Here is a 23707-nt window from a genome sequence, read left to right on the forward strand (position 1 = left end):
ACAAATGAGGCGAAAAGATATGAAATCCTTACGCATTCACTTGACTGAAAATTACTGGGGCTGAAACGCTGGCTAATTGAATAGCTCGGCCCTTACGACCCATCGAATCGAACTAATAACTAATATATTTTTTGGCTTTTTGGATCAAGAAATAATTGTAAAATGTCAAGTTATAATCGAAAAGAGAGACTGACAAACAACGTTAAGAAAAAAAAGTAGGTTTGTAAAACAATATATGCTTTCAACACGCACGGTAGAACATTCAAATACATGCGTCACCAATTCACGTCCTAGGTCAGGGGCGGGCAACATACGGCCCGCGGGCCGGATCCGGCCCGCGACGGGATTTTGAGCGGCCCGCAGACAGTTTCAGGTCTTACATGATAATGTGGCCCGCGGCCACATTCCGCCGCAATCCCCCACTACTTGCTTACTGCGTCAAATTATAGTTGCAACGGACAGTAACGCTCCCCAATAGCAAAAACTTTCCCGCCATTGTTACCATTGCACCATACGTCCATTGTTACGACATAACTGCCAACCATGTGTGTGGCCTGCTTTCACGGTTTCCTTTGTTTCCACAAGTGTATAGCCTAGTTAGTGTTTCAGCAGTATCTAAGTCTGTGGTGTATGCATTAAATTTGCTGTGGTGAATAATTTTATGTTATATCAGTTAGATTGTTTGGACTGTATTGTATTTGTGATGTTCTTGAGTGTATTTGGTTTAGGTGGTCAAAAATCCGTCTTAAATCACTGGATAAATACGCGATTAATGTATCGATTCAGGAATCCGGCCCGCCAAGTACTTGATTTTCCCATGTCAGGCCCGCCGACTGGAGAAGTTGCCCGCCCCTGTTCTAGGTGATTTCAATTTCAAAAACAAATTTAACACGAATCAGCCAACGGGCACCTAGAAGCTATAGACATCATATTCTATTTGAGAATAACAAGTATTTGTGTACAATACGAGTTTACAAAATAAGTTTCACAACTTATTACGCCAAAACGGTCACAAACGCACCTCAATGGCGCTTTCCCATGGTTTTGCGGTGCAGCGGGCAGTGAGAGTTGTTTACACAAAAGATTTGACCAGTATGCGGCGAAAAAGCGTTTCGTCTCCGGCGTCAGAGCTTTGCTGATTTCAAAGTACTCTAAGCATTACGTCGTATAAGTGCGTATATACGTATTGACATCAGTGTTATTTTGAGTCGAATAATTGATACATAGCAAATCTGCTTGGTATTTTGAAACATTATACATTGATCTGTTCATATTTCTAATGAGGAATATAATGGCCCAAAATTGCGTATAAAGCGACATGCTTTGTTGTTCAAACGTTTCAACAGATGTTTTGTATTAGAAGCATAAATTTGCCTTTCTAGGTAGGAAAAATGTTCTAAAAACCCAAAGGTTTGAACCTACTAAAATAATAAACACATACTTTAAACTTTAGGTGGAAATCTATTAAGAATAGTTTTTTACTTCAGGTAATGACAGTTTGATTTAAGTTTCATAAACCAAGTTTGATCTAGATTGAAATTTAGAATCTCAATTTGTTCACTTCAAAACACTTGTGTGTCATTCCATATAAATTGCACAATTCGCCGAATAACCTCAGGCGATACCGATTTCCATGTGTCATTCAAAACGAGATTTTATACCAAATCGGAACCGTTTGGACTTTCTAAAGAAGGTATCTGTTTATCGTATTTGTATACCTGCGCATGGGATATTCCGTAAAACGATAAATCATTCCTGATTTAGGTATTTCAAAATTTTCTTTTTCTTAAAAGCATGAACCAAAAAAGCGATCTTTCGTCATTATAACCATTAAAATTATTGTTCGTGCAAAAGCACATTCGTATAAGGAAACTATGTTACGCGGAAGCACCTTGAAATGATTTAAGCAGATTTGTAATCAAATTATTTAACAGATAACAGACACAAAGGCATCCATTAAACATTCTGTAGCATTGGGTAACGCCGCAAATACTCTTTCGTTCAATAGTTACCTGAAAACATTCACAATGTATGTTGTAATTTGCGAAACAAACTACGCAACGGCAAAGGAAATATTATAGTCGGTCTGGGGCTTTGCGTTGCTACAACAACCAACCGTCGCATCAAACCCGTCGAATAGAACCTTACATCGTTTGCGATTTTCATTTCCACTGTAATCCATAGCGCAAAGATCAGGCGAATTAATATTAATAAGCTCGGCCGGTTGAAACCGGATCATTTTCTATCGCACGACAGCGAGCGAGTTTATTAACGCCTATACGCTTCATTTTCGGACTAGTAGGTCGCTGTATACGTATGCTCAGGTGAATATCAGCTAACACAGTAGGTAAGGATGAAAATATGCAAAAAGTGATTACATGCAAGTTTGAGTTTTGAAACACGGTTATTTGGAAGGAATTTGTTGTGTTGCAGTTTGTCATTTATATATTACATATTTTTTCAGGTGATGTAAGCAGTAACGTGTTTATTTAGAAAATAATGATGTTAGGTGAAAGGTATTGGATGTAGAATGCAATGTGAAGATTTTTTTTTTTCACTTTTCTTTTAAACATAACTTAATACCCGTTGGGGAGGGGGGCGTTTGAAAAAGTATAAAAACAAGTAGACTATAAATTACTGATGATGGCATGGACATTTGTAGAAACGTTTGAACAATAAAGCATGTCGCTTTTTACGTCTATTTAGGCCGTTATATTCACCATTAAACTTATGAACAGGCCCATATATATAGTAGCCAAATAGTTAATTTATATGTGTTTTATAGCCTACAGAATGACAGTATTACATTTATGTAAAAGACAATGCAGCCAAGAGGTTTTCAGTTCCCACATCAGTTCAGGCGAGCTATGTGTTTAGCCATTCCAGAAGCAATGTAATCTATTCCTTCAATCGTGGCTTGTTTTACGGACGCCACCTGTCGAAGTCTTATGTAAATCTCAGGGCACGGCCAGGTATTGTGCAAGTTTGTTTATCTTGTCGACGAGTGGCTGACGGTAGACGACAACTAACGGTCTCGCACAATGCTCTCGCGGCCAAGCGACTATACAGCGAGGTGCTACACCAATAAACAAGCCGTGGCAAAGTAGCCGAACGGGCCCTGTTTATCGCGTACCTAAATCCACACAAAAACAACTTTAGGTCGGACTTTTGTCCAGGCGCAACTTGAATAAATGTTTGCCGTGCTTGCGTACGTCAGAAATCGCGACGTCCAAGACAGAAACGCCAGGATATAAGCACTACGTTGTCACCACTTAAAGTAGAGGTCAACTGTGGGTCCTTGTTGAATAAGATACGTAAATATCCGCTCTTTTGATTTACAAAGGATACTTCTTGTACGAAATACAGCTTATATAAACGATACCATTGCCAAGTAAAGCTATATTTTTGTTTCATAAGCAAGGATAGAGACTAATACGATAATAGGAAAGGCCACCCGTTTTGGGGGATAGAAAAAGATAAGGTAAAGAGAAAGGTAAACAGATTGCTTAGCTGGAAATGTTGTTTATACCTACAGAAAACAGTTAAGCACAGTGCTCTGTTGTTTGACAATCAGCAGTTCGATACTTTAACAATTGCTGTTTACTAGTTCCAACATTCCATTCGTGTGTGTCGCTGACGTTATTGCTCGATTCCGATTTCTTTCTTTCACAACAGTTTGGGCGTGAAATCGTTGACTAAACAATCATGTGGAAACCTTAATGGCCAGATGACAGGCCGCACAAGTTGGTAAAGTCGTCAGGTTTGGCCACGCGTTGATGGTGGTATCACATGAACAGGCAATTGACACAACAATTAGGCAATGAGGGGAGACAAAGCCTCCGCTATTGTCGCAAAGGTGCGAATTCGCGCTTAAATGTAACATAATACTGGTTCTTTCTCGTCAGAGAACAAAACCTTGCTCAGGTGTGCGAGACACGGAAAGGAATATGTTGCCACGCGTCCTAGACCAAAAGTATCATTCGGGATGCTTGAAACAAAAACGAGCGCTGAATTCTTGCTAAGTGAGCGAGCAATTTAAATTTCGTTCCGCTGACTAACTGTAATAAAAACCCGGTGTACGGCGACGGTAGAAAGAGCCATTCGGGTAAACAAATGTTGGCCCTAGATTTAGGCAAGCTGCTTAGTTTAGCCTTGAGTGTGTCAGACGTATTTGCCTCTAAGGCACACAGAACAAGATTGGCCACATGAGATACTGAAAGTGGTAAAGATGAACTTTTAGCCTTGAGGTTGTGGAAGGAATTTAACTCGTGAATTTGGGTATTGTTGCTTGGTTACCTGAAGTTATGTTTGCCAACTTAAAGCTGGTGAATGCGTTCTCTTTATAGCTGTAATCGGTTACCTATTTACTAAAATCAGCTAATAGATACTGCTGCTGTTGTGATTAATATGTTCATAGGTGAACGTTTGTATGAAATTGCCGATTGTTTAATTGATTTTAAACACGAAATATTTGAAACCGGTACCATGGTGGGTGTAGTCAAAAGTCTCGAATACCGTCACAACCTTATATAGTTTTCCATTCGAGGTTTTTCTTGGTAACAGTGGTGGGCTATTTGACTAGCAATAGTTTTTGCGGTAAGAAAAGCAGCTTTACCATGCTTGTTTATTGTGTACTGGTTGTCGGGTACCTGGAAATGTATGCGCAGATGAGTGCATTGTCATTGAGGCATTATCGTTTCCTCGTATCTCTTCTCGCTTGACTGGTGAGGCGTTATGTTGCGTTCGGCTGTAGCGGCGTTATGCAATAAATCAAGACTTTTCCTTAGTTAAAACAATGGCACGACTGAAATAGTTTTTGTGCGGTGCAAAGACACGTTTGCCCTTTTCTTGGAGTTAAACCAGAGTCAGTATTTTGCTTTGGTAAAGTTTGACACGGACTTGACAAAGTGCTACACCAAAACAAAACTGTGTGTTGTTTTAAAGCCTTTGCTTTGCTGCATGGAATTTAGCTTAATTTAAACATCTAAACAGAAAGGACAGCTAAATGTTGTATTGTTTGATGCAGGTACAAGCAGAAAAGGTGTGTTTGTGTTAAATACGCGCAGCATCAACAATTAGTACATCCACAAATGCGCACAAAGCACTAAAGACCTGATTAACATGTACAGATTAAGCAAAACGAGCTACTGAAAACTCCGCTCAAGCCTGAATGTAGAGGTATTTATAACTTCGATAAGAATGAACTATTAGGCATGTGTGACCTAAATATGGTCGAACGTGTGCACGAAGCCGCTCCTAACTAATTCTTTACGACGCTTTGTTGCCTTTGATATGTGACTCCAGATAGAGCTTTGAAAAGATTAATTCGCTTGCAGTAATTCGCATTTAAAATACTTATGCAGCTGTATAAAGACATGAATAAGATTTTTGGGTACATTATACAAGTACAACTTGGAAGCCGTTTACGAATTCTGGATTTTTGTATCAATGGTATTTGTATGCAAGGTTTTGGTCCATGCTACAACTGGAAAAATACTGCATTTCTGTGCTTATTTTGCCTCGTAATAATAACGGATAAAGGGCTTTGTGTTGCGGCCAGGCAAAAGGTGTTTGTCAAACACAAAGATGTGGTTGAAAAGGTGTTTCTCCTTAGTAAAGAGCCAACACTTTTGGGACGTGGAACAAGAAAAAAATTAGAACGACAACTTTGTTTCGTAATTAGACGATGTAATTCGATGTAAAGTTTGTGCAGCATGGGAGGTTTAATCAAAATTTTGGATTTTATTTGAAGATACAACGAAATATAATTGTGACAAATTAATCAGTTGACGCTTATGGACAGCCAAAACAATTTGAACTCAAATTCAGGTCGCTCGTTCTCGGTCAATGACGCAAACACGGTTTGACGACACATCCAATTGTGTGTTCAGTGATTATCGGAATCTGCCACTATGACCTTGGTTGTCTACATCAGTGTGTATAAAGGTCGTAAAGAAATATGGGTTACCGGCTTTCCATTTTTTCGTTTATTCAAAGGTAAACGACGGCTTTTGTTGGCTCGTAAAGATTTAACCGTGTGGACCACCGCTATCGTAAAACAACCGCAATCGCAAGCATTTAACGTTTTATGCTACAGTAAATTGAGTTTTACAACGTTAGTATTGCGAAGGTATGTGGGCTTAACACAGGTGTTTTTTCGGTTTCCTTGTAACGATAAGGATTCTACTTACGCATAAAGATCGATTTTAATCACAATTTTCTGGAAAAGGTGCGTGTGACATTACAAAGGATTTTAGCTGCGTCATTTGTCCATGTAAATATTCATGAAGAATTGGGGAATGCCTAGTTATAATCCACACTCAGATATAGTGTACAAAATGCTGATATTGGTGTGTTGTGATAAAATAAATTGACGAATATGCTATATTTATTACAGCAATGTCCATAAGCGCAATAAAAGGTTACTTTAATGGTAAAAATAACGGCCCAAATAGAGGTAAAAAGCGAGATGCTTTATTTTTCAAACCTTTCGATAAATGCTCATGCCATCATCAGAGATATGAAGGGCCACATATGAAGACTTTTGACATAAAATAAAAAACAAAACTGATGCTTTTTTCGCAACCCTTGCATAAATATTACACTTCGTCAGTTGTCTCAGCGTTAACACAGTATAAGGTTTATTTTACAACAAAGAAATTTACATTACCGGTGACAATAATAAGCCTCAAATTTTAAATCTTTTTTCTCAGGCTAGTTAAAATATAGGATTTATACTAGAACGTTTCAAAGCATGAGCTTCGAAAGTCGGCTTCTGCCCCACTGGTATATCAGCACTCTGTGACACACCTGTGGGACGTAATGGGCACAGGCGCATCGAAAAACAAGGACAAGGGTGCGAATGAAAGACCAGAGGGGAGAGACAGAAGAATTCTAATCAAGGTACATGGTGATGCCCTGTGTGAAATGTATATTGAACACAGGAACTTCTTTTAATCTTAGTTGTTGTGAAAATGAGTTGCACCCGTCACACCAAGGCTGCGAATTATTGTCGAAAAACAACGTTTTATTTGGTATGCAAAATGTTGAACGAAACCAAATTAGTTTGTTAACATGTTGCAAGTGGAACAGAATAATGTATGAGAATACAAACTAGATTTCTATGGACTTAAACTGTTATAGGGGTTAAGACAGGACTCCGGTAAAGTGTATTGGCATAAGCAATTTATACACTCTAGACGCCCCTAGGGCAGATGGTTGATATAATCAAAGCGTCTTTTGGACGAGACAAGTCACATTTGCACTCCTACCCCAGCCAAGTTAAGCACTTTGACATTCTTGCCAATTTAAAAAGCTTGTTGCCTAAAAGAGTGGAATTTTGGGTTGGTAATGTATTAGAATTTAAAAAAAAGTTTTGTTTCCTTATTCTGAAAGGCCATAAAATGAGATAAAAGGTTCGTTAGTGGTTCGACTGATCCATTGGTGGCAAAACCGAAGCGGGTCAGTTGGTCCAAAGTGCGACTTACGCCTCCTATCTCTGTGGAATTTCTAATAAAATCGGTTATTTGCAGACGCTCGGGGGCCACACAGGCGGCATCAACTGCATGGATATCTCAGCAGCACATCAGTTGCTCTTAACAGGTTCTGACGACAGAACGGCGCGACTTTGGGACCTGGTCACGTACGAATGCAAGGTGAAAAATAAAAATATCACCCTAAAAGTAGTTGCTTAAGCCAGAGATTGATATATTCCTGAAGTTATGTTCTAAGCTAATACAGTGCTATGGGTGTAAGGTATAAGTGGAGAATAAACCCCAAATGCTGTTTGGTTAAGTTCTACACAATTGGGGTGACGTTGTCATAAAAATGGACGCTACAACAGTTTCCCAGACACAAGTGGACAAACAAACAACAACGTCCTATTAGTAATGCCCACATTTACTCAAACAAAATTTACCAAAATAATTGCCCAGTGGGGTTTAAAGTAATTCACGACAGATTGACGACAACTTTTTTAATCGGCTACTAGCAAACATACCGTTCCAGTTCTTTTTTTTTTTTGAACGGAGAATGCTCAATTACAGAAACACCAGTTCCATAAAATCTCTGGCATGTTTAATGGCTTAAGCCGGAATATACTTGATTAACACCTACATTTAGCCTGCAAAAAGACGATGTCTACAATCGCCAGCAAGCCTGAAATCACATTACTTGGTTTCTGTTTGTCGCTGTACGTGGCGCTTTGAATAGTAAATTGAAAACTAAAATAGGAGAAACTCCCTATTCGTCGCTAACCCATTGAAACCGACTGAAGTCTAAAGGATGGAACAAAGACGCGAATTTGATTCAACATTTGATTACTGTTTCGTGGTCGTTAAAGCCGAAACCCACGCGCAATTTTAGATTATAAACCGTAAAACCTCGTAACTCTGTTTAAACAACAACCTGAATAGGGCGTGTTAGGAGGATATGTATAGTTTGTGAATGGGATAATAATCTCGCTAGATTCGGTCTCCGAAAGTTATGCACAATAACAGCTTCTACAACTTTCTGAAACAATCAAAATATGTTCAAAACCAATTTTCGGCCAAAAAATACAACAAATCACATGCCATGAAACAATATAAAGTGTTAGGCGTCAATTAATAACCCTTCGACCTTTGGCATATTGTTGCGACTATCATATATTTACACTGTATTGTGTACAAAGCAGTTGACCAATCCACATGACGTACACAAGGGCCTGTCCGTGGTTTTAAGCAAACAACGAGATGCTACAATATTTTGAAGGTTGGAGCCATTTTAAATTTTATAGCAGTCTGCTTTTTGTGGTTGTGGTTAAATTAAGGCTATATTTGCAATGCGTACCGTTACTGCTAAAAAAGCAACAGCAACAAATGGGTGGTTTAGGTTAGGTTCTGTATTTTTGCGAGCATCCCATTACTAGTTTACAATCGAAAATACATCAACGTCCCTTTTATGTGATTTTAACTTCATCAAATTCTTTCGAAAGTTAGAAACTGTGTTTTCAAAATGACATCAGTATATAAGCAACGCCGGGTATTGAACGCAATACATGGTAAGTACATGAAATATCAATAGCTGATAAACTACAACTGCAAGACTAAAACAACTGCAAGACTATAGAATGACAACACAAACGCATTTTTGTACAATATCAAAAATGTTTTCAACAACAAGAAGGCTTTTGATGTTACTCGCAGTCAATTTCTATTTGTTTCATACAAAATATTCCTAATAAACCGAAATTTGGTAATTTCATCATTACAGTAGGCCGTATGATGCAAGTATCGCATTTCAGATGTTTCATAGAGGTTAACTACATTACAGGTGGTACTTGAAGGACATACGGGCTATGTAAGTTGCTGTAAGTTGTGGCAAGGCCATTTCGCCTTGACGGGAAGTTTCGACAGAACTGTACGAAAGTGGAATACGGTGTCTGGAAACTGCGTCCTTAAGCTTGAACAACACAGGTAAATTTTCACACATTTATAATTGAAGACCCAATATACGGACAAATCTGGATAGTTGCATATTAAATATATTTGCAGAAGATTCGTGAAAGCTTTAATACAGTGGTTCTCAACTGTTGGTCCACAGGACGTCCACTGAATTTGGTGATAAACTGAAGATGATTGTATATTATACATTGAAGAAGAGTCATAATCTTAATTGTCAATAATTTTGGCACACTTCTAAAAAAATCAGTTTTAAAGATGTGTGTTTCAAACTAAAATGCTTGTTGCGTATGCTAACCTCAAGCTTGCTTAAATTTTGGAATGGTACACAATATTATTTTTACAGCGCTGGTCCATGGCCTGAAACGAGTTGGGAACCACTGCTTTAATCAGCTTATCATATGTTATAAAAATCTATTAGGTATACTGATAATTTCGTAGTTATAGGTCCGTAAAGAACTCTTTTACTAGAGAAATACCTGCTAGATGAAAGTTTCATTTCTAAACACCATGTTAGTAGTGGGTTTCTTGCATCCACATTAGCTTCGAAAAGCACACACACAAAATATTTTAGCGGCAATGTTAAGAGTCATCAACGTCTAATTCAAACAATGACAAGGCCATATAGGCAACAAGGCATTTTTGAAACGCCTCCTGCTCTTAATCCAAGGTCCAAATTTCAAATTCCAAGTCGTCAATAACCTCGCGAAGTGGCTGCTATCTATCAGTTATCAGTTCAAGGTCACTAAACGACCTTGACACCGGCGTGTCCACATTTGTAGTTCGTAGGAAGATGTAGTAAACAGTGCAAAAGTGCGCTTTAATTCACTTTCAAAAGCAAATGTTTTACTCTGGATATGAAAAGATTTTATACGATTTTTTTTATCGAGAAGGGACTATTTGCAATAGGAATGACTCGCCACTTAAAAGGATAACTTCGAAACACAATCTCGTAGCAAGTTTTTACAGGCCGCAGAAGTTATACTCATCGAAAAAAAGTCCAATAAAAGAAAATCATACAACAAAGTAATACCCCACTTAACTTTTTTTTTCAAAAAACACAATTCGGTATTTATTTCCAATGTCGCCATCTATTTTAAATGTGAACCACCATTTATTGCAGTTAAACCATTTTTAAATATTATGAAAATTGGTAATTTCGATAACAAAACCCTTAACGGAAAAACCATCATTTAAATCAGCTTATTGCATTCAATACAGTGCAAGGGTTGTGTACATAATAGCTAATACGGGAAGTAGGCTAGCTCTACAAGAAGCTATACCATACGGATCTACATGATATTGATACCTTCGCCAAAGCTTGATCATATTGTACAGAAAATAGCCTTGGTAACAGTTGACATATAAAAACCCAACATACACACGTGGTTGAAAATATCAATAGCGGAAATTAAACTTAATATCGACGCAATTACTGGGTGAAAACCACGACAATGGGACGGAATGATAGCGATAAAATATGAGCGTCTATATTTTCTCCAGCATTTGCGTCAGCGAGTAAATTTTTTATGAGTCCTTCATGTCGAAGTAGTAATCAGCAGAGTGTCGTTGCCAGGCCATGAATAATTAGCCCAAATCTATCGCCCAACACCTGAGCGTTGTTGCGACTTCACACCTTATTTCTTTCAATTCATGTACGCTATCTAAGTTAAACAACCTTGCGTAAAGTTGAAATTTCGTCCAATGGATAATAAGGATCAGGAGAAATACGAAGTACCGAACTGAAATGTTCTATTGAAGAAAATAGCGTGTATGTCATAACAAGACCTAACATGTACCAATATAAATATTTTGCATTGAAAAGACTGAAGTTCAAAATGTTTTGATGCAAAAACGAACTGTGAAAAAGACTGAGTCAGAGCGGATCATTGTAAAAGTGACTTTCGACGAAACAACGTAACATGAGTTATCAGTCAATGCGCTAAAAGTTGCACTTTTTTAATAAAGATTAAGCGCAAAAACTGTTTTTCCATTGGTAACTTTCGTGCACCAAACGACCACTTTTTAATGTAACACAAGGTACGATTGCACAATTAACACAAGATAACAACTGACTCTTAAACTTTTCATGCAGTGGGATCGTCAACCGAATGTTGGTGTACGGTGAATTCTTGTTCACAACATCTTACGACAGTTGTGTTGTGTGTTGGAACCTACGCGATGGGGAAGCTTCTAGAATATTTCGCGGTCATACCAAGAGCGTTTTGCCCCTTGCGTACGTGGAAGGCCCCGAACACGACCTCAATGGTGCGACCGATTTGGACAAGAACAAAGACACGATTATTACAGGTATATTTGTTGAAAATTAAGCCAGCTCTACATGAAAGTTTTGAATGTAAACAAGATGAGGAATTCTTAAATGTTATAACTTTTTGAAATTAGAACTTAAACAAGATGGCAGCTTTTGTTGGTAAAAAGTCCTTTGGGTTATATTTTGCTAAAAATGAAAGATAGCCTACATGATCACCAATCATTTGTGGTCAACCAATATTTTTTTTTGTTATTACTGAAAACAGGTTCAAGACCCTTTCCAAGCATAAAGAATAAAAATTACGGTTTCTACTCGTACAAATCACTCTGACTACTAGACGAAATGTATACATAAACTTTCCTTCATACTCAACCAGCAATTATACACAACTAATCCTACATTTCGACGTGTCATTCGGGGCGTCCTCATCAGGGTAATCAGTTTACCCTGAAATATGCCTGGCAACACTATATTCATTAAAATGTATATATATTATAGAGGTCAGCCCAAGTAAATATATTTTTCTTACTGCTTTCAGGCTCAATGGACAAAACCGCCAGGCTATGGAGCGTAACTTCAGGAACGTCGCTAAAAACTTTTCGAGGACACAAGGGCGCCATCTTGTGCCTAGCGATCGATATGGAAAATCGAATGCTTTTTACAGGTTAGTATAATCATTCACAATTAGCTAATATTAAGCAAATTCAAATCCCTGCTTTTTACTTGTCAATGCTAACTCGTTCGTTTGACCTTTTGGGCTGACGAAAACACACAATAAAACAAATATTTATCCATTGTTGAGCAACGACAACCTTAAACATAGGTCACCAAATTACGTTCAAGGCGTATTTAAGGGATCTTGTCGACAAAGGAAATCGCGTGCGACACCGAAAGGCCGCAAAATTAATTTTGTTTTCTGACAAAGCCCTCTATTGGTGGAGCTCGATTTTGGAGACATTCTTAAAGCGGACGACCGCAATTGTAGTTTAATGTAAACCACACACTTGAATACATGGACTGGCGGGTTACTTAAATTATATAATGTTGGCACCTCGCAATTTCATGTGTATTTTCTAGCGCTTCAACGAAGAAAGAACGACCTGCCAATTTAATGCTGTAAATGTAAACGAACGCATATTAATTTTAATTACATGTTAAACAAACAATATTTCTGACTAAACCACGTGTGCAACATTTTCTTATTTAACATACAACACAAAACAAAGACAATCCGCATAGTTACCCAATATGTACAAAAGCATCGCTTGTTTCAACGCAATAAAAAACAATTCCTAGAGTTAATAAGCAAATACATGAAACCAACTTATAAATTGACCAAAAACCAACAGATAAAGCTTTCCGTTAACAGCAAACATTTTTGAAACCTACTAATCAAACAGATAGATACCCAAGATGTCTTATTATCTTATTACCACAACGTTTCGTTCAACAGGTTCGACCGACAACACAATCAAGAAGTGGAACATGTCAACGGGCGGGCTTCTTAAGTCGTTTCGGGGTCATGAAGGTTCAATCATAAGTTTACAGGTAAGCAAGATAACAATACATTTACCAATATGTCAACAAATATTTCATTAATTACCATATTTCCTGCTTTAATGAAGTCATGCTGTTGTTATCCACCATCAAAAAGGCAGGTTTAGGCGAAAACAAGATGTAAAGATCACATTCTAGCTCATGAAATAACTGTTTCGATTCTTTTAACACATGTAAAAAAATATGGCAACAATTGCTCAAGACAAAATTTGTTACACCACAGGTTCACCATCGGCTACTGTACAGTGCCAGCCTCGATGCAACCGCGCGTTGTTGGGTAGCGGAGTTTGGCGACACCACGCGGAAGTATATCGGCCATGATCATATGGTATCCGACATGAAGTACCATCATGGAATAGGCAAGTATTACAAGATAGTTATAAAGCAATAATAAAACTGTTACTTACGAAGAGCCACTGATATAGCATTTAAATTTTATTTTGGGATTTTATTGTAAGTTATTAAATTTTGCTGCTGACAAAGAGTTGTAAGTCGGGTCGAGTTCGGACAAAAGTTTAAATGAAACTGGCTTACTTCTGGCCTGATTTCGCATGCGGGCCCATTTGTGTCGCAATTTATCGACTTTTACGCCTGATTCATGCCTGCCTTAACAAGATTTTGGACCAAGTTTCAGACATGATACTTACTGGCGGGACATTTCTATGTTTGTTACGCTTATAACAAGATTCTGTTTTAGTGTTTACTGGTTCGGGTGATAACAACGTTCGTGCGTTTGACGCGAAGTCTGGAACATTAAAGCGAACGTTCAAGGGCCACAAATTTGTTGTCAACTGTCTACTGGTAAGTTCTTAAATAAGACTTCTGAAAAATTCATTTTAGACCGCAGCTACGAATTTAAACCACGTAGGACCCTTGTCAGCGTAATGTCATAACAGACTACAAGAATTTTTTTAGACGGAAACTGACGATGTCTAAATAGGCGAAATTAATATTTTCTGTTTTATAAATAAAAGATTACACTGACGCTGACCGTCTGCCACTCTTTTCGAGTATATTTTGTATATACGTAGGACCATTTTACCCTTTTATGTCCTTAAACAGTGTATATAGCTTAAAAAACAGCCAATTCTAAGTCCATAGATTAAATATTTGGTCAAAGCAACCACCTGTATCATGTACATTATTTACAGCCATACAACGACACAGTATTGAGTGCGTCCTATGATGGCAGCGTAAAAGTGTGGAACATTGCCGACCTGCTGCGTGATAAAATCGGTGCGTCCACCACAACGCTTGGTTCATCAGGACCAGTATCGCGAAGCCACCGACGAAATTCATCACTAAGGGAAAACGACATTGTGAACATGAAACACGACAAACCGACTAACGGGGACCAGCACATGAAGGCACAAAACCCCGCCATGTTTCAAGCAGGGAAAGTTCCTATATCGAGAGAACGTTCAACAGTTTCAAGAACCGAGCCACAGAGAGTTAAAGGGCCAAGGCGGGGTGGAAATACAAAAGTCGCACCGGTTAATAGGAACGGAAACAACAATGTACAGGGCGGTGAAGACTTCTTGGATTTCGATTATATAAACGACCAACTGCAGGATTTGCTCGAAGGAGAGGATTATTGGGCCGAAGGTTCGACTCAGAGTTCTATGGTTAACCTCAAAGCCTCAACGGAAAGCGGGAAAAATTCAAATGCTAGCAATGGTGTGAGAGCTGCGCAAAGGACAGCAACTCCTAAGAAAACCTCACAAGGAAAACCGTACGGCAGGTAAAGCATCCTATATTTTTATACTCAACGCAATTTGGCTTAATGTTTTCAAACCATTTCACCTTCATTGTAACCTATGTAAAATATACTTGACAAGCGAGTCACTGGTAGACAGTGTAATTATAATGAAAAAAAAACAAGTTTCATTTGATCTTAACTGAAGCATTTTATTTCCAGCCCTGCAAGGGTGCTCACTAAACGCGAAAGTTCGGATCTTCTGAAAAAGCGCCCTCGAACGGATTCAACCGCGTCAGCACGCAGCCGCGAGATGGCGAGCGAGAGCGACCTCGCTCTGGTTGACGAGGAAATGCATATGGTTGCTATGGAGACGTCTTCGAACACCAGTGGTTACCGCACAGCCGAAAACAACAGTCTTACATCGTCGCCACTGGGGACGTCGAAAGCAAGAACAGAAAGCGTAAATAAATCGTCAAAAAAATCATCGGTGTCGTTTTCACCCACGGTGTCTATGACGCCAAGTCGAGAACGCGATTTGACGTCACATGGTGGGTCGCGACGGCCTCAGACCGTTGAGACGTCCGAGATACGTACTAAAGCTAAGTTAAAGCACAGAGATTCGACTGTATCGAATGGGAGTGTGCCACGTGCATTGAGCGCACGCGAACGTAAACAATTGGAGCAGGAGATTTTGGACATGGTATGACACTGCCATATATCAAGGCCTCGTTTGGTACTTGGAGTTCATCGACAACACCCAGTGTACAAACACAAGCAGCTTGTTCAATCATATTTGAAAACGATGTCACCAGTGTTTCGATAGTAATTTGTTAGTATTTTCTTGTCGGTATTGCAGACCAAGAGCGTTATGTGTAATGAAAAAGTCTCAAAAACATTTATTTTTCATGATTTTCAGCACCTATATATGTACCTACTAACCAAATCCATGACCGAGATTATAGACTTCACATATTTTTATTGTCTTGATTATAAAACTGACACAAAGAAAATTTTAAGAAATCTGTCCAAACATTTATATTTCGCCCTTTCCTGTTTTCGTCAACTCATACCATCCATTTGTGCAATGTTCCCACATATATTGTCACTTGTGGCCCGCCCAAGAATTTTATGGATTTTCGTCTGCATTGAAGCAATTGCTTTGAACACTGTGAGTGTAAAATAAAACCACACATGTGATTGTTACACAACAACAATGTTGTGTATTGCTTTGTTCACCCGGAATATTCCTAAGACGAAAGTGCTAGCAAAATGCAAGCAATTAAGAGATACTACATTTTGCCTGAATTCTGCTGTACCATGGAGTCCATTGATACATGTTGGGACAAATATCAATTTAAGTAGGAGACAGATTGGGCATACTAGCCAATGTGACTTTTGTCTTGTCACCAACTGTACTGCTAAGAGCTTATAGGTCGAAACAGTGTGCACTGTTTGTAGCTTACTTGTCAGTTATTGGCTTGATGCTTTTTTAAGAGCTAGGGTAACATCAATGTTAAGTCGTTAATAGAAACATACTGCTGTACCAACCAGAAACAAATTAACTTACTTACATAATCAACCTCATAATTGCAACTATTGTGTCAATTTAACAATGGGTTTTTTCGGCTGTAAGGTAGGGCATACAGTAAATAAATGAGCAACACACACTTGCAAACAAACGTTAAAGCCCAGAGTGGACCAGTGATGTCCTTCACAACACCAACAGGACATTTGAATCAGTCCAGTCCTGAACCTTTGACCAAAGCAAAATCAGCCTAACATGCTTTCTCAGCACATTATTCTATTCTACTGTATGTACTCAATAAAAACTGTCTATTATAGGAACGTTTGCCCACCTTTCATCAAGCTGTTGACCTTATCTCATCTGTATGAATCCACTTTCACTGCAACTTACACTAACAGCTTCTGTTGAACATGTTGGTTATCCAATAAAATGAAAAAAAACTTTTATTCTGCTTGAAGCCATCATCTCTTTTTGTACAGACATGGTTGAAGTTTTAACTTTGGCATATTGCTTTCATCAAATTTCGCGGCGGTGATGTGTTTTGTTTTCCGAAAGTCAAACATATAAAAATGGGTGTTGCTGACATCCTGTCAAATCATTGTATAACAATCAAAGTACATGTACATTATGCTAGACTAAAGTTGATAATATGTTCAACAGACTAGATAAGTACCTTTTTAATCAATTCAAATCCCAGCTTTTTCAAGTTCAAAATGAATCCTTTAGGGTTATGAAAACGACTAGCTACTTCAGCAATTTTTAAAATTGATCTGCAGAGTAAACCATATATTTGTCAAAAAAAATGAATGTCAAAACTGTTAATTTCTAGTTACAATGTTTACCAAGAAACACAAAACACAAAGCCCCACAAAAATTTATGTTAAAGCAAAGATGTGTTGACAAAAATTGTACTCTATTATGCTAGCACAGTGGCAAAGGTAGCAAAGGTATGCTGCAAAACAAAATAATTAAAATACAAAAATTTATTGTTTTCACCAGTTTAAAACGTCTAAATCAGGGGTGGGCGACCTTTTTTACTGTGGGGCCAATTACAATTGTCAAAATTAGATCGCGGGCTGCACCTGTGAATAACACAAGGCATTTTACTTTGTTGCTTACTAAATATGCTTAAATACAAGCAAAATTCACACTTGATTCCAGTCACATATTGCCAGGTTGCAGAAAACTAGCATTAGGCGCATTAATCTGCTCAAAAATATCTAACAGTTGGACTCGTTTGCCAGTACATTTTAAATCCAAGCGTCTCTGGGGGCCGCACAACCTTTAATGAAGGGCCGCATTTGGCCCACGGGCCACAGGTTGCCCACCCCTGGTCTAAATAATACAATATAATGGAAACTAAGATGTGAATATTGCAGTGCTTTCAAAAAATTCTGATTAATATTGGATTCCTTGCCAACGTCTTATTGCAAATATATATAACTTACTTTATTTTAAGAACCCTGTTTGCCTCAAGCAAAAACTCAACAAAGTTAGTTCCCATAAGTGATAAGCAAAAGACAGCAACATCCACAGACTGATCTTCCAAAGGAACCTACATAAAAAGATTAATTAGTATAAATATATTGCTTCTAAACAATTAACCAATCATAAAAATATCACACCTTATCACACTATAAACCAAAAAAGTTTTAATGAAAAAACAGCCAGTAATAATAATAATAATAACAAAAAATGCATAGGTTTAATGGACACATCTGAAAGACAAAACATTGTGGTTATTCAATGATATATCTGTATGATATTTAACGTACGGTAGAAACAATGATACATTAAAAAAATACTAATCAAAATTTAAACAAGAATGATTTAATTTTATAACTTGTCACTAAAAAAAGCAAATTGGCGTCGATTTAGACATACCTTGGTTATATCTGCCACAGTAACAAACTTATTGACTGCAACTAAATCAAATGAATGGACAACATTCTTTACATTTTGAGCAAGGAATGCTTCTCCACAACCAAAGTCAGCAACAACAAGTTTTGGGGATCTGCAAACATTAAAGAAGCTAAACAAAAGTTTATGGTCTATAATTTTTAAACAGATTAGTCCAGGGCCAGCAAACTTTTTATATTAACCAATCTCAACCAGATATTAACTTGCAGACCGACAAAAACACTGAATGCTTAGTGTGTGCAAAATATTACTGGCCTTGAGACTAGGTGCTTATGTAAGATTAGATTACCAATTTTTATTTGCCAGTAACAGTCTACAAAGAAAAAGTATATGCATTAAACCCTGGTTAAACAAGATTCGGTCAATCAGGATAATCACCTAATTTTGACAAATTTTTTGGCTCAAATGAGTCGGAGGTATACTGTACATATCAGTTACAGATGTGTTATATTCCTGCACAATCATAAATATATAATCAATCCTCACAAAAATTGTTAGTAAAAGTGAATAACAAAAAAGAAAACAAAGTAACTAAAAACTTATCAAGTGGTGAAAAAAATCATTTATGATTCAAACTTGTTAAATATCTTCATTTTTTATGTTTAATTTAACACCAACCTTGCTTTTATCCAGGAAATCATAAGATCTAGAGGTTTTACAGGCCATTTGGAAACTTGGTTTAAATATCCTTTGTGATAGATGCTAAATGCTTGAGGGTCATTTTCAAATAATTGTACTGTTTCTTTACTATGACTGGTATACATCTGCAAATGAAAACACAGATATTTTACAAAAAGTCAAATCCCTGCTAAAAATGTCAAAAGCTAAATTATCTCATAAAGTTTATTAATGTAAGTGTTCTAAAATTTTACCTGTTCATTGATAAATCGAAAGCGGGAGGAACTTAGTTTATTTAAGAGTTTCTCTTGAAGGCCTCCCACATTTTCCTTTCTCTCATATGCATTTTGTGGCGTGGGCATTGAAAAGTTGATCTTGTCATCATCATTGGATTTCCCCTCAAAACGCTTCTGTTTTGCCTTTGGAGGCCCTTTATTAATTTTACTCAAAGGTTTAGTTCTAGTATTTAAATTTAATAAATCAGTATCTTCAGTGTCATTATCTTGTTGGGGTTCCGAATTTCCATTTAAATCTGTATTTTTTTGTGGTTGTGTGTCTCCACCGGGGTTGTTTCGCTTCTTTGCTCTTCTTTTGTTCTTCTGTCTTCTTTTCCAACGTTCTCTAGTGAGTTTTAACTTTGGGTCAACTGCTTTTGTGCTTGTAGGTGTAGCTTTCACCAAATTCTCAGTAGCATTGGCAGAAACGTTTCCAAACAATGCATCAGTCAGAGGCTTGTCATTCGTGCCAGATTCCCAATCATCTGCCGACTGGAACATCTTCACAAAAGCAATTCTGGTTTTATTTGCACAGTAAGACGTTCATACAGCAATTATAAACTCGTTTTTAACAAGCAGTTTTTTAAAGAATTTTGAAAAGCAAGCACACACTCCAAAAAAAAAACAAGAACTTACCGTAAAATGAGTCAAATTATTTCTTAAACATGTAAACTAAAAAATTCTCAGACCATGTGGCATTGTTTGTTTCTCAAAACTTGAGTTCTCGAATTACTGCTCACTCATCCGTGAAATGTGGATAAAATGGAAAACAGAAAATCCAATTTTGCAAACCAATTAGCGTTAGGAACCAAAATAATTTTTAAATCTTGGTAAAGACAAATATTAAAAGCTAAAAATAAGAAATTAAAAAAGAACAAATTAAATGTTATGTCGGTCACGCGCGACTGACTTTCTCGAACGTTCGAGAACATTCGGGACGTTTCGGAAAATGAGGTAATGCGCACAACTTCTAGAGCTGGCTGGAACATTCGCGTGCTTTCTGCTGGCGTATATATTATGCTGGCAACTCGTGTCTCATCATACTAATCTTCGAAAAAACTACTAAGTGCAACTTAGCGAGAACTGAGAGATTCTACCTAACTGTTTCAATAGTTTATAAAGTTGTGAGACTAAACAGAAAAATGTCTACTGCTATCGGTATCGACTTGGGTACGACGTATTCGTGTGTGGCAGTTTTTCAAAACGGAAAAGTTGAAATCATCGCCAACGACCAAGGCAACAGAACAACACCGAGCTATGTGGCTTTCAACGACACGGAAAGACTAATTGGAGACTCAGCTAAAGATCAAGTGGCAAGAAATAGCGAAAACACAATATTTGATGCAAAACGACTGATTGGAAGAAAATATGACGACGCAACTGTCCAGAGCGATAAAAAGCATTGGCCGTTTAAAGTCACTAACAAAAACGGAAAGCCCTTCTTGGCTGTTGAGCATCAAGGCGAACGAAAGTCATTTGCTCCTGAAGAAATCAGCGCAATGGTCTTGACCAAAATGAAGCAAATAGCTGAGGCTTACCTTGGCAAGGACGTTAACCAGGCGGTTATTACCGTTCCCGCTTACTTCAACGACTCTCAAAGGCAAGCAACCAAGGATGCTGGCTCTATTGCTGGTCTTAAAGTACTAAGAGTGATCAATGAACCAACTGCGGCAGCCCTGGCCTACGGACTTGACAAGCAACACAGCGGAGAGAAGAAAATCCTAGTTTTCGACCTTGGTGGTGGCACCTTCGATGTTTCAGTACTTGCCATAGACGAAGGTTCGATTTTTGAAGTTCTTTCCACCGCTGGAGATACACATTTGGGCGGTGAGGACTTCGACAACCGAATGGTAAACCATTTCGTCAAGGAATTCAGCCGGAAATATCACAAAGATATTTCAAAGAACAACCGAGCAGTTAGAAGATTGAGAACGGCATGCGAAAGAGCTAAACGTGTGCTATCATCTTCAACGGAAGCTTCGATTGAATTGGAGTCACTCTACGAAGGAATTGACTTTTACAGCAAGATCACACGGGCAAGATTTGAAGAGCTTTGTTCAGATTTGTTTCGAGCCTGCCTGGATCCAGTCGAAAAAGCTCTACGCGACGCTAAACTTGACAAGTCAAAAGTTGACGAGATTGTCCTTGTAGGCGGTTCTACAAGAATTCCACGCGTTCAGAAGATCCTTAGCGACTATTTCAACGGGAAGAGCCTCAACAAGTCCATCAATCCCGATGAGGCTGTAGCATATGGCGCTGCAGTCCAAGCTGCGGTGTTGACTGGCAGCTCGGGGGTGAAAGATGTCCTTCTGGTGGATGTCGCTCCTCTTTCACTCGGCATTGAAACCTCCGGAAGCGTTATGACTAAACTTGTGGAGAGAAACACCCGAATTCCACATAGCACTTCGCAAGTGTTCACGACCTATTCAGATAACCAACCGGCTGTGACTATTCAAGTCTACGAAGGCGAAAGGGCGCTCACCAAAGACAACAACCTACTGGGCACATTCAACTTGACAGGAATACCACCAGCTCCACGTGGAGTGCCTAAGATTAAGGTTTCCTTCGATATAGACGCGAATGGAATTCTCCAAGTATCTGCGAAGGATGAAAGCACTGGAAAGTCCAATCAGATCACAATTAACAAAGGAAGACTTTCCAACACCGATATCGAGCGCATGTTAGCCGAGGCTGAGAAGTACAAAGACGAGGACGCCAAGCAGATGGAAAGGGTCAAGGCTAGGAATGAGCTGGAGTCTTATCTATACGGAGTCAAAAATGCAGCAGAGGACGGAAGTGATAAATTATCCTCAGAAGATAAGACAAGAGTCTTGGATGCATGCAACTCCGCACAGAAGTGGTTGGATGGAAACTCACTGGCTGAAAAAGATGAGTTCGAGTATCAGTTGAAGGATTTGCAGAAGACCTGCTCACCCGTTATGTCAAACCTTCATTCATCTGGCGCCCAGCAACAGCAGACTGGTTCAGCAACGCAGGATGGCCCAGTTATCGACGAAATGGACTAAAACAACAACAAAAAATTTTTCTTTGCGCCAGTTTAACAACTCTTTCTGTAAATAGAACTTTCCTGTACTATGTAACATGCATTTATGGAGTATCAAATCACCTAAAGTTGCATGCATGATATAATCATGATTCTTTTCCGCAGCTTTTTTTATTTCATCGTGTACACAATGTAAATTTGTTGTAGATAGAAATATGTTTTGTCGTACTATTTGTTTTTAATAAATTTACCCTCCGAAAAAATTAATCCGCCGATTATGCAAGATTTGTAGATTTGTAGCCTAAAAGTTGGTCACTAAAACGTCTAGTAAAGAAAGATTTCTAAAGGACGGTTTCCGCTAGGTGCTGATAGAGCATAGTATTAGCAGCTAACTTGAAGGTGCAAAATTATAGCATTTTAAAATTGAAGTACTCTTTCGTAGCTTGTGTCCACAATTTTGTTAGTCCTATCGCCTTTTTGTAAAAAGACAAGTAATTTTTTAAAGTTATTACTGCTATGAAAATTTTATCCTAATATTTCGAGATAAATTTCGCTAAAACTCAAAAAAACGTCAAAAACGCAAAAAACGTAAAAAAAATCAATAAAAAACGTTTCGTTCAGCAGCCATTCCGGTGGGCTATCCAGACGTTAATGGCTCTTTTGGTGGTGATGAGATTATTTTAGCCGTCAATCTTGCCAACTTGGATCCAAAACCAGCGTTAAAAGGTGTCTTTTAAGGTTTGGGCGTTATCACAACATCAATACTTTGGCCACTAAACGTCTACTTAATTATCGTTGAACTTATTTATACGCTGACAAAACACTTTTATGCGCAGATTTTCATTATAAGTTAGTTGCCGGTACAAATATTCACACAAAGGGATAGTGTAACTTCAAATTGTAAAATTCACATGTTTATGAGGTAAATATAAAAAATGTTTTTCAAAATCACTGCGCCAAAGAAACTTATAGGATATAAGTTATTTATCACCAAATGGATGAAACGAGAAAAAAGGGTAAAGACATTTCCTCTAGTAATGAAAACTCACTTATTTATTGTTTGGGACGATGAATGTTCGAACTTATATGTTAATAAAATTAGTCCAAATAAAAAACACATGTCAACCTGACAACGAGTCGAAGCTTTTTTAAATCAAGATCAAGTTTAAATCCGGTTGTGCCCTGTCGTGAAGTGATTTGGATTTGGAAAAACATTTTCTGCTGTCATGACTTGACAAAATTGAAATGATAAGAACTGCCATAAGAGGATTAGCGTGATACGTATTTGAAACTATAGATGAAAGCTGGACTTCCACGAAATAAACACTTTCTGACGTTTTGTGGCGAAAAAAGCTTTCAAGGCAACGTTTACAACAGGTTTTAAAAAAACACATTTC

The 23707-nt window shown here is 38.0% G+C and overlaps 3 protein-coding genes across 3 annotated transcripts; 2 read left to right on the forward strand and 1 right to left on the reverse strand.

Annotated features, from left to right (window-relative positions):
• Nucleotides 1-6717: 6717 nt before the first annotated feature.
• Nucleotides 6718-16228, forward strand: LOC145204503 (uncharacterized). The gene is made up of 10 exons (XM_080077093.1): nt 6718-6903; nt 7533-7655; nt 9313-9455; nt 11536-11750; nt 12251-12376; nt 13166-13260; nt 13493-13628; nt 13967-14070; nt 14421-15010; nt 15188-16228. The coding sequence occupies exons 1-10, from the start codon at nt 6823-6825 to the stop codon at nt 15672-15674; spliced, it is 2100 nt and encodes a 699-aa protein (XP_079933219.1). The 5' UTR covers nt 6718-6822; the 3' UTR covers nt 15675-16228.
• A 690-nt stretch (nt 16229-16918) lies between these two features.
• On the reverse strand, nt 16919-20064 carry LOC145204505 (uncharacterized). The gene is made up of 7 exons (XM_080077096.1): nt 19943-20064; nt 19286-19807; nt 19032-19177; nt 18378-18507; nt 17942-18048; nt 17167-17263; nt 16919-17080 (listed from the first exon to the last, which is right to left on the reverse strand). The coding sequence occupies exons 2-7, from the start codon at nt 19805-19807 to the stop codon at nt 16955-16957; spliced, it is 1128 nt and encodes a 375-aa protein (XP_079933222.1). The 5' UTR covers nt 19943-20064; the 3' UTR covers nt 16919-16954.
• Nucleotides 20065-20325: 261 nt separating this feature from the next.
• Nucleotides 20326-22780, forward strand: LOC145204504 (heat shock protein 68-like). The gene has a single exon (XM_080077094.1). It carries the CDS (start codon nt 20449-20451, stop codon nt 22330-22332), a length of 1884 nt encoding a protein of 627 aa, XP_079933220.1. The 5' UTR covers nt 20326-20448; the 3' UTR covers nt 22333-22780.
• The last annotated feature ends 927 nt before the right edge of the window (nt 22781-23707 follow it).

The sequence above is a fragment of the Phallusia mammillata genome, chromosome 8, assembly GCF_965637545.1.
Source record: "Phallusia mammillata chromosome 8, kaPhaMamm4.hap1.1, whole genome shotgun sequence".
Classification (NCBI taxonomy): Eukaryota; Metazoa; Chordata; class Ascidiacea; order Phlebobranchia; family Ascidiidae; genus Phallusia; species Phallusia mammillata.